Below are 11297 nucleotides of genomic sequence, written 5' to 3' on the forward strand. Positions count from 1 at the left end.
AGGAGGACTGAGCAAGTGAGTATATAGTGGGCTACTGAACATCGATAGATTGCGTCTGTGAGCATCAGCGGTCAGCCGTTTTCCATGCTTATATGGGGGCCATTTGTGCATCTTACCTGGACCATTAAAGACGCTGTTACCTGCAACTTCTTTCACAACAGGGTTACAGCTGGGTTTGATGGCTCCTCACCTGTCATCCCAGGATTTATGAGGCTGAGGCAGAGGCATTGCTAGCAGTTTAAGGCCTTCAAGGGCTAGAGAGTAATCCCTTGTCTTAAACAAAAACAACAAAACAAAACAAATAAAACCCCAAAAAACCAACAAGAAGCAAAAAAAGAAATAAGTAAAAAGAAAGAATGACTCCTTTCTACTTCAAGGAAATGTGTCTATCCTTCTGTCTCTGCGAAGCTTGATTGGTTTCAGGAGCCACTGAGGATGCCATAGTCCATGGATGGTCATGTTCTTTATATAAAATGACTTGGTATTTGCATGACCTATATACTTGAAGTTATTCTTGATTACTTTTAATATGTAATATAATGTGAAGGGCATGCAAATAGCTTTATACTGTGTTGTATAAGGGATAATAACAAGAAAGAAAGCTTGCTCAATAAAATGTAGTGTTCTTAAGCATTTTTGATCCTGTGGATGCAGTTATTGGCATGGAAGGTGCATTGTAGACAGGAGTAGTGGCCTTTTAGTGAGGTTTTAAATATAACTATGAATCGTTCTAAAGCACTCTAGTTGATTTCCTAAGCCAGAGGGAAATATCAGTCTGTTGATTCCTCTAGATTGCAGGCACTTACCATCTGAGCCATTTATAAAATGAAAGAAAGTCCTCAAGCTTGAGTAGTTCAAATTTACCGAGGGACTTTTGTGACTGACAGATGTCAAACAAGGTTCTGTTAGTTTGGGATAAATCTGCATGGCTCTGATGGTCAAGACAACATGTGGTCATCTTTTCCCTTAGGGCTAAAGCTGCAAACGGGAGCTGAGGTCTGTGGGTGTGGAGCCTGTCCCTAATCCTCAATTCCCTTTCTCTGATTAGAAGAGGGTCACCAGCCTTGGCTCTGTGGAGAATCCTTTACCCTGGCAGATGTCTCGCTGGCTGTCACATTGCATCGACTGAAGTTCCTGGGCTTTGCAAGGAGAAACTGGGGAAATGGAAAGAGACCGAACTTGGAAACCTATTATGAGCGTGTCTTGAAGAGAAAAACATTTAACAAGGTTTTAGGGCATGTCAACAATATATTAATCTCTGCCGTGCTGCCAACAGCATTCCGGGTGGCCAAGAAAAGGGCCCCAAAAGTTCTTGGCACCACCCTTGTGGTTGGTTTGCTTGCAGGAATGGGATATTTTGCATTTATGCTTTTCAGAAGGAGACTTGGCAGCATGATATTAGCTCTTAGACCCAGATCAAATTATTTCTAGGTTTGTTAGGCTCTGAGGGAGCAACTCGTCCAACCATTCCACTAGACCTTCATCCACTCTTCTGGACCCAGGGAAGACTTACCCTGAGCAACCAGTAGAAAGCATACTTTACATTACTCTTCAGTGAGTTCCTGTGGGGAAAGGAGCTCATGGTGTGGTAAAGTCTTCCTTCCTCCCTTGCTTCCTTCCTTCCTTCCTTTCCTTTTTCTTTTATGAGATGATCTATTACACATCTATCCATAAAGCAAGCATGTGAAAGGTCAAATATGTAAACGCTGACAGGTGGGGAGCAGACCTTTAATGGAAATTTTCAGTTGATGCTCTCAGCTATTTTTTGAGTGGTTGTAATTAAGAGCAGACAATAATAATAACCACTGATGTTCATAGTGCTTCACCTGAGATTGGCCACTGTTCTGAGAGTTGAGCAGTTACAAGGTCCTCCCCTGGAACTCAAAAGTCTTTGTTACACTAGACAGGGTTCAGACCCCAACATAGTACTGTTTCACCTTCCACTACCAACTTCAAGCATAAATTAGGGAGAAAATGGGAAAGGGAAGAAAGAAAATGAGAGAATGAATTATATCTAAGATGGAGCAGTAGACTGTGACTTCCACTGGCCTCCATTGCTGCTCATGGCTGCCTGTCTCCTTGGTAAACTTCGTGTATAACTTCTTGTGGCCATGCCCACTCCTTAACTGAAGACTCAGGAGGAGAGGTCTGGGAAGTTTTTGGGGATAGTATACTGGGGAGAACCCTACACATTACATACAAACACCTCGTTTGACCTTAATCACGAGCCACACGTCTTGATTTGGTAAGATTAAGTAATTATGCACTTGACAATGGGATGCCCATTGAAACATATATGTCTAGCACATGTATGAATATCTAAAGGGATAGTAAGGCGGTCCTCATGGTTCCCATGACCTTGTGAGGTATAGTCCTGTGGGCCCCTATGTTTAGTCCTGGGAGTCTTGGCCTCTAAAGTCCTCTTTATTCATGTAAGTAATATGTAGATGAATGTCTCAGGTAAAAATCATGGCTTATCACTGGTAGCGAATAATTTAATGAGAGCCAAATATGCCCATTTTTATTTGGGATACACAAATTTTTTGGCCAGGCTTTGTGTTTTTTTAATGCTTATTAACAAAGCCTTAAGGAAAAAGAGGAAAGTCTAGCATTAGATGTTGACAGTTGATCTGAGGGAGATGAAGTATACAGCTAGTGATGCTCATCTGTACCCGTCATGTATGTTCAAGTAATTGGGGCATATCCCATCCCGTTTGGAAGAAGCAGTTCTAGTGTGACCTAGGAGGAGCCATGCTACTATAAGGAATGATTAGTGCTCAGGAAAAGCCTCCTCTTGAAACAAGGAGACAGTTTATGTGGAGCTGACTGTCAAGGCCTTAGAAGCAGCTTTAGAAGTCTGACGGGAGGCTTGTCTAGAGACGGTGAGCTCAGATTCCAGTGAATAGTGAAAGCCTGTTTTGATGGCCTCAGGTGGGCTACGCATACGACCAAAGAATGTACTGACTTTTTCACTAAAAGAAAAATGTCATGTCTATTAAACAGTGACTTTCTGGTGGTAAAAGCAATTCTGTAATTCCATTATGATTCTATAATTCATTTTGTATTCTAAATGTACTAGAAAAATAGAAAACCCTCACAAACTGGTTGTGCCCTGTTTATGAAAGCACCTATAACACTCCAGTGTGAATTAAACTAAGTGATAATGGATATGCTTGCAGCACGTTTTTCTGCTGTTTCTATTTGCCCATGTTGCTTTGAACTTGCTTGTTGTAGGACATTGACGTCATTGTGTTTGTAAAAGAGTCGTAGAATTAATTGACCAGTAATTCAGAATTTCTTATGTCATTCTGCAGAAATAAAAAGTGAGGCACAAAGAAGGAGCAATGGAAATTTTGTAAAAAAACAAAAACAAAGCAAATCTGCAAAGGGAATTTGCCTGTAAATGGATTGTTAAAGACTGGCTTTTCTTTTAGAACATGTCATTATGGAATCAGGAAATCACTGGGAAATCTTTATAATTTTCTTATACAATATATCTGGAGGCAGATGTGTACCAATGTTAAGGGTGAAGTATCCCTTCAGTATTTTCTGGGTAGGTGTTCCTGACTTAATTGCTTTAAAAACACTTGTCTAGCGATAGCAGCATGACCACTAGATGTCACTGTTTACCCAGCAGTCTAAGATTGTGTTCCATTAGGCTCTGCATGTCTTAGGTTTCAAGAGAAGATAAACATTAATAACCTTAGTTTCTGAAGTGAGGGCATCTTCATCAAGATTATTCATCTGTGAAAAAGCTTGAGGCAAATGTAGTATTGATTTCTTATGCTTTGTGAGTGATGGCAGCACGGTATGATGTCAAACTAAGGAGGTGCACAGCTGCTGTTAGCCAGAGAGGTGCTTTAATGCATCCTCCTTTTCCTGGTCTTTGGTAACTGGCCAATGTGCTTCTCATGTGAATGCCACACTTAGAAAGTGCCAGAGGCACTAAAGAATCATCTATTTCTGTCTTAACACACATGCATACTATTTTTATTGTTACTGCCATTATATGCCTTTCAATTCTCAAACTTGTGAACTGCTTGCTCAAGTTTTAATAATTATTGCTGTTGATGTCAAAGCTGTAGATGGTGTTGTTGACTGTCATGGAAAAAACAAGATATTATTCTGTCTGTAAGATCAATAAAACAATTTGAAAATAAATGCTTTCTGGAACACAAAGAACTAATTAAAATATTTCAAAATTACATATTTTCACTTAAAAATGAAAACATCTGGACTGGGGATGTTGCTCGGGGTGGAGCACTTGTCAACATTTCCCAGCCCTGAAGAAGAAAGAAAACAAAAACTATTAGACAATTAGGTAATTAGAGGAAAATAAGCATCGCAGTTTTGAAGACCTATAGTTATGGCGTGCTTTTCTTGTAAGTCACTGAGTCCATTTAAATATATAGATTAGGGGGCTGGAGAGATGGCTCAGTGGTTAAGAGCATTGCCTGCTCTTCCAAAGGTCATGAGTTCAATTCCCAGCAACCACATGGTGGCTCACAACCATCTGTGATGAGGTCTGGTGCCCTCTTCTGGCCTTCAGGGTTACATGCAGAAAGAATATTGTTTACATAATAAATAAATAAATAAATAAATATATAGATTATGGCTAAACTGAGTGGCAGCCTGAAGAGTCATTGATCTTGGTTATTAAAGTAGATCTTTTGCAGCTGGGCACTTAGATCACATTCATGATGAACACAGAGTCTTTAGTGGGTTTCGTGTATTGCTCTCAAGGTAATTTCGGTTTTTGACATAGCTACTCCTCTTCCTTTAATTGGGTATGGATTATGAATATACAAACTGGCACCTGCATTTCTAACCTCAGTAATCCTAGTTATTGTTGTAAATACCAACTAGAAATTGAATGCAGTTTCAGTGTTACCCTGACCTAAGCAAATTAAGCAGAGATCTCATTGTTCTCATCTTCCTTGAGTTCACAGACAAAGTAAAAGTCAATATCCAAGGAAAGCTGAGTGAATGTGTAACTCATCTCAGAGAAGAATACCACCATAAAACACAAAAGGCTAATTAATGCAATAGATATAGCGTTTAGACTTCAGCTGCATATTATCTATATCAAATGTCGGCTCATTTATTTTATCTGCACTACCATCAGAATGTCTTACTTCCCAAATTCTTCCAAACAGTGGTTTTAGTAGGTAAGGCAGTGAACTTTAAGGCATTTGAGAAAAATGGAATAGAGTTCAAGGGTAGTAGTTTGTTTTAGTTATTTGTTACGTTATAAAAGTGAAACAAGACGGAGAGGAAGAACTCACTGGAGGGCTGGGAAGACAGAACACCCAGGAACGATGTCTGCTTTGTCGCTGACATGAGCTGAAGCCAGATGCTGAGGATGGAGTACTAGAGAACAGCTAGGAAGGTAAAGGGGCTAAAGTAGATCAGACTCCTGCTAAGAGATGGTAAAGCCATGCGGGGCTGAGACAAAACACACATGATGGGCAGTGATCGACTCCTGTGCAGTAGAGGGATTGTCTCATCCACAGGTGTCCTGTCAGAAACCACATCGGGGAGCTTGTGTGTGCTTCGTCTTTAGCTTTTACTCATCACTCAAACCTCGGCTCCTCAATTTCAGCATTAGAGTGTTGTTAAGCTTGCAGTGCAACAAGTGAAAACCTGAAGTTGAAAGTGAAATACAATGTAAACTGTTGGGTTTCCATGCTAAGGGAAAAGCCACATTATGCTCCAACCCCCAATCAGTCATTTTGGGGGATGTGGTCATTGTGTATTTGTAAAGTTTTTTTTTTTGTATGAGATTAAACTACAGTTTGAATTTAAGAATTCGATAGTCAATAACATTACCCATAGAATTATTAAACACTTTCTATGTTAATAAACATGACATTTGCAGACACTGATTTTAGCTCATAAAACATTTTTTAAAAAATATTTATTTATTATGTATACAGTATACAATATTTTGTCTGTGTGTATGTCTGCAGACCAGAAGAGGGCAGCAGACCTCATTACAGATGGTTGTGAGCCACCATGTGGTTGCTGGGAATTGAACTCATGACCTTTGGAAGATCAGGCAATGCTCTTAACCACTGAGCCATCTCTCCAGTCCCTAAAACATTTTTATGAAGATGATGAAACACTGCATTGTAAAAATGGCCTCAAAGTCTGCCCTCGTTGACATACTTCCTCCAGCAGTGCCACCTCCTAAACCTACCCAACAGTGTTACCAACTGGGGACCAAGTCCCTAGATACCCGAGAACACAGGATATCACCCTTAGACCAGCGCATAGGCCAAATTGAGGGCCTCCTCCTTGCTGGCCAGGCACGCTACTGGCTGGACTATCCTTCAGTCCCTGCTACACTTTCTAGTTCCCATATTCCTTAGGATTTCTTCCCCTCTCAGGATCAGTTTTCTAGTTCTGTGACCTAAAATCACATATATAAAAGTCACAAACCCCCAATTTTTAACTTAGACTTCGATGTGTGACTTATTTAACAATTTTCAGTTGCATCCATTAAGAAATTTAATTCATAGTAATATTTTTTTAGTAGTCATTGATGATCTCTCCATATAGTAAGTAATAAGTAATCAAAGCTCAACACGTACCTTTCAGAAAACAGAATGGAAGTTCTCCAAAATTATTTTCTAAGACCAGTGTAACCCTGGTGTCAAAATCTAAGAGAGATGAATAAGAGAAAAAAAATAAGACCCTAAATATCCTTCACAAACTTTTCTTTTGGGGGGAGAACTGACAGAAACTAGTAGACAGTACTGAGAAAAAGGAAAGCCCACCACAGAATGGGAGACAATATTCATAACATATGAATCCAGTCATAACTGTAGTCATAATATACACACTAACAATAAAAATCAATTCAAAACTTAAGACACTGCAAAACATAGAAAGATGCTTGACTTTAATTCAGCAAACAAATGAGATAATTGGATTCAACTGGAAATCACATGTGTCAAAATCATACCAACATAGTAACTACTAATATGGCACTCTAAGCCAAGTTCTGTTATCATACAAAAGGGTTAAATTTGGATTCCAGTAATAATAATTATTGGCAAGGATACTGAACAACTGGAACTTATAGAATATTGGCTGGAAGGCAAAATTTACATCAATCTTGGAAAAGTTTTGCAGGTTCTTAGAAGGGTAAAGTATTCTTGATCACCTAAAAGCTTTACTCTTCTTATTATTTATCCCACAGGAATGATATCTCTGTTTATAGCTAATAATTAGGAACCATTCAAATACACATCATAGATGAACAAATTGTTCTATTTATACAATGGGCCAGTATCCTTTAGCAAAAAGAAACTATTGATGTATGTATACATTACTATTGCTGAATTTAAATACAGCATGTGAAAGAGGCAGTGGGCTCACACATGGTACTTAAATCCAAGGGTAACCATTAGTGTCTCAGAACTCTGAACTCAGTTCTGTGTCTGATGAGTGAGAGTAATTCTCAATAAGTGTATCAGCAATACCATTTTAGCAAACTGCTAAATGATGGTGAAAATTTGGGCTTGTCAGTGGGACAGAATTGACTGCCTAGACACTCTCCTGGGAGACCTACCCACTGGAGTCCAGGGCATTCCCACAGGTGCAGCTTCTGGAATTCCTAAGGGCACCTGTTGGATCTACATGAAAGCTCTGGAACTAGAGAATATCCAAAGTCAAAAACAAGGCCAGGGCCCATGCAGCTCTTGATCTGAGCTAAGGGCTCTCTCTGTATACCATTACTGGCCCTGGCCAGTTCTAGTGCATGAGACAGAATTTTTTTGAATACACTCTAAAATCCAGTGTCCTAGTTGGGGTTACTATGCTAAAACACCATAACTAACGCTACTTGGGGAAGAAAGGACTTATTTGGTTTACACTTCCACATCACTGTTCATCATCAAAGGAACTCAGGACAAGAACTCAAGCAGGGCAGCCACCTGGAGGCAGGAGCTGATGCAGAGGCCATGGAGGAGTGCTTTTTACTGGCTTGCTCCTTATGGTTGCTCAGCCTGCTTTCTTATGGAACTCAGGACCACCAGTACATGATGACCCCACCCACAATGGGCTGGGCCCTCCCACATCAATCACTAAGAAAATGCTTTACAGGATTGCATACAGCTATATCTTAGGGAGGCATTTTCTAAATTAAGGTTCTCCATTCCCAGGTGACTTTAGCTTGTGTTAGGTTAACAGAAAGCCACCCAGCATAACCTCTCCTTTCAGGAAAGACACATTTCACTTCACCTGTTGAGATTTTGTGAAAGTTGGTGAGGATTCTACAATAAGGTATGGCATCTTTATTGAAACATATCAGAGCTTCAGGCATTTCAAATGCAGCCAATAACTTTTCACCTCCACAAGTAAAAATGATTGAGAACAGTTTTTATTATTTTTATATAGAAAAGAAATCGCCTTAGGATTGTTTTAACATAGCAAGGACCTTGGTCAGTTTAACATTCTGCTGAAGGTCGTTTGTTATTTTAGTGATAGGCTATTTGGACCTGGAGAGAGGGAAGTGATATGTACTTGCCTGAGAAGAGAAGATGTGTCAGAGGAGAAGGTAGATTCTAAGGAGACGTAGAGTGCCTCAGTGATAGGTTTAATGGTCAGGTGAAACAGATCATGAAGGACATCATCTCCAAAAGAATAGGCCGGTTGCTATGTCTTGGAACATTTACTTAAGAGGAGCGGCCTTCAGTGGCCAGTTTGGATTCTGAAGCTTGGAAGAGTGTTCAGATTCACCTCTGGTTGATGATCAGTTTTGAATGGAGCCAGAGCAATAGTGAGAGCTGTGGGAGGATTGGACTTTGGTGGGAAAGGCCCTTTTGCAGATCTTGAAGACCTTGTTTGTGAGGTGAGAATATACATTTAAAAAAATATTTTATAAAACAAATGTAGGGTTACTTGAGGCAAAACCCAACAAAGACACCAGCAGTTAGGTTATCTATTTTCCTAGAGCTCCAGAATAGGAGAATTGTATTGAGATGATGTAGTGGCTGCCATTTTATTTCCTATCTTATTTTACAGATAGTTTGATGGTAATTCTTCATGAATGTGATTGGGTTAAGAAACACCTAGAGCACTAGTGCTGCACCTTTAGGTATATCAGCAAGGGTCTGCTTTCAGCAGGGAGTTCTGAGTGGGTAAGATCCACCCTGAATGTGGATGTCATCAACTCGTGAGTTGGGATCCATGATGATGAATAAAAAGGAAGGAAGGAGAAATCCAGGTGAGTATCAGCACTCATGTGGCTTCACTCCCCAACTGCAGATGCCATGTGATCGACTGCTCTGCTTGCCGGCCACTGCGCCCTTCCCTCGTGATGGACCCTGTCCCCTCAAGAGCAAAAATAAACCCTTCTTTCCTTAAGTTGATTTCGTCCAGTATTTTGTTATAGGCACAAGAAATTAACTGATACTGACGGTTATCTAAATCTACAGGGAAAGCAAAAAGCATGAGGAAACGATAAGACTTTCCTTTTCATATATTCATGTGTAAAATAATGAATTTTGCTGTTCATGAAAGAAATATTTCATGTTAATAGCTACAAAGCTGAATGCTAAGTGGAGCTAATGGAAGAAAATAGAAAGGTAGTTTGCCACTGAGCAGAGGCTCCCACTGGTGCTGGGAGCAGTAACTAAAACCGTGTTCTCCATGTTCTTGATAACATTGCTGCAAGCTTTTTCTAGAATTTAATTTACAATTATTCATGTTTTCACATTTAAAGACATCATTTACCCTATAGTTATTTTATGAAAAGGTTATATCTAGTGCTTTTCCACTTTAAAATTCAACTTTAAAATATACAAAATAACCTTTTACTTAGGAAACTTGTTTAGAATCAATTCTAAGAAATTATCTAGAAATCTTTCTAGAACAAAATAACTATTTTCTGGAATTAACATAATGTAAAAATAATTTGGTATATTTGTTTATTTTGGTAGTACAAGAAGGAAATCTGAGGACATCGTAAGTCATTTAAAAGTCAAAAACACAAACGACTTTTCATCCAGTATATTTAAGTCTCTAGCACTGAAATATTGCAGTTAGACTATTTACCAAGGTAAAATGCATACTGTGGGATTCCAGACATCTCAGTGTGTGTATATGTGTGTTGTTGTTTATTGTTGTTGTTGTTGACATGGACACAGCTGTATCAATGACCCCAAAGCCTTATGCCCTTAGGAAAATGGCAAAGCCTACAATCACGTATAGAACAAGAGCTTATTCTATACGTGAATAGAATAAGGTCCTTGCATGACCTCATGGATGGACTTGACTGGGGAGGTGAGGGAATGAAGGAATGACAAACACATGGACACACAGACACAGAAAGAAGCTGAAATCAGGTGGACTGGGCTCTCTGATGGAGAAAGACCAGCACCCCAGAAGCTCAGTGTCTATTGCATGCATACAGCTGGACAAGGAGGCAAGGTTAGCTGATTTCTGTAGGCGCAGTCTCTCTGTAGAGGGAGTGGTTTGGAGGCTGTGGATATCCAGGAGAAAGCAATAGTGGGCATTTCTGTAGACACTGTTTACATGTACCTATGAACCAAAGAATGCCTTTGCTGTCTCCCCCCCCCCCCCGAGGCTCGCCCCGGGGGGCGGAGGGATGGGCTTTGCTGTTTTCCAGCGTCCTGAGGTTAGTTATGCTTTTTATGTAGTGTAACGTTTTTTGGTTGTTCTCTTGAGGTGCATTTCCAAGTAAGAAGCTGCAGTCTCAGGAATATTTTTCGTGAAGACTGGGACTTCACATCTTTGAACGTAGTTGTCAAGAAGAATAGAGGTTGGGGAGAAAGCTCGCTGGTAGGGTGTCTACTTAGCATGCTTAGCTTTCAACCCCCAGTACTTCAAGGAGGGGAGGGGGAAGAGCACGAATGGGGTTGGGAGAGAAAGTTGTGGGCATGGTGACACACATCTATAGTCCCATAATCCCTGCATTCCGGAGGCTGAAGCAGGTACATTGGTAGTTCAAGACCAGCCCACGCTACATAGTTTTAAGCTTCTTATTTTTATTTATTTTTATTTTTTTTTGAGAAAGATAGAGTGTATTTTCTTGGTAACACACTTGGATATTTTAGTTATAAAAAGAATATAGAAAATACTATCACTCTTCTTTGGTAAATTTATAATTTTCATTAGAGTTTATGCTTTCCTTAAGAATAAAATGTACCGAGTGAAATGTATTGAATCAATCCCTGAGTCTGTTGTCATTTTGTTCCCACTGGCAGATGCTACAGTATTTCTGAATTCTAGGTTTTGTGCTGGATTCAGAGGACTACACTCAGTAAGTG

General features: G+C 39.8%; 1 protein-coding gene across 2 annotated transcripts in view; it reads left to right on the forward strand.

Moving 5' to 3' along the window:
- Gdap1 (ganglioside induced differentiation associated protein 1) overlaps positions 1 to 4405 on the forward strand; it is a 43957-nt gene extending 39552 nt beyond the window's left edge. For both annotated transcript variants that reach the window (XM_041667387.1, XM_041667388.1), the window contains one exon: positions 1049 to 4405. In XM_041667387.1, coding sequence (XP_041523321.1) covers positions 1049 to 1431 — 383 coding nt within the window. In that variant the 3' untranslated portion in view covers positions 1432 to 4405. The remainder of the gene's footprint in view (positions 1 to 1048) is intronic.
- Positions 4406 to 11297: the final 6892 nt, after the last annotated feature.

Source organism: Microtus oregoni, unplaced genomic scaffold (assembly GCF_018167655.1).
Source record: "Microtus oregoni isolate MIOR12 unplaced genomic scaffold, Mior012 000017F_ref0000208, whole genome shotgun sequence".
NCBI lineage: Eukaryota > Metazoa > Chordata > Mammalia > Rodentia > Cricetidae > Microtus > Microtus oregoni.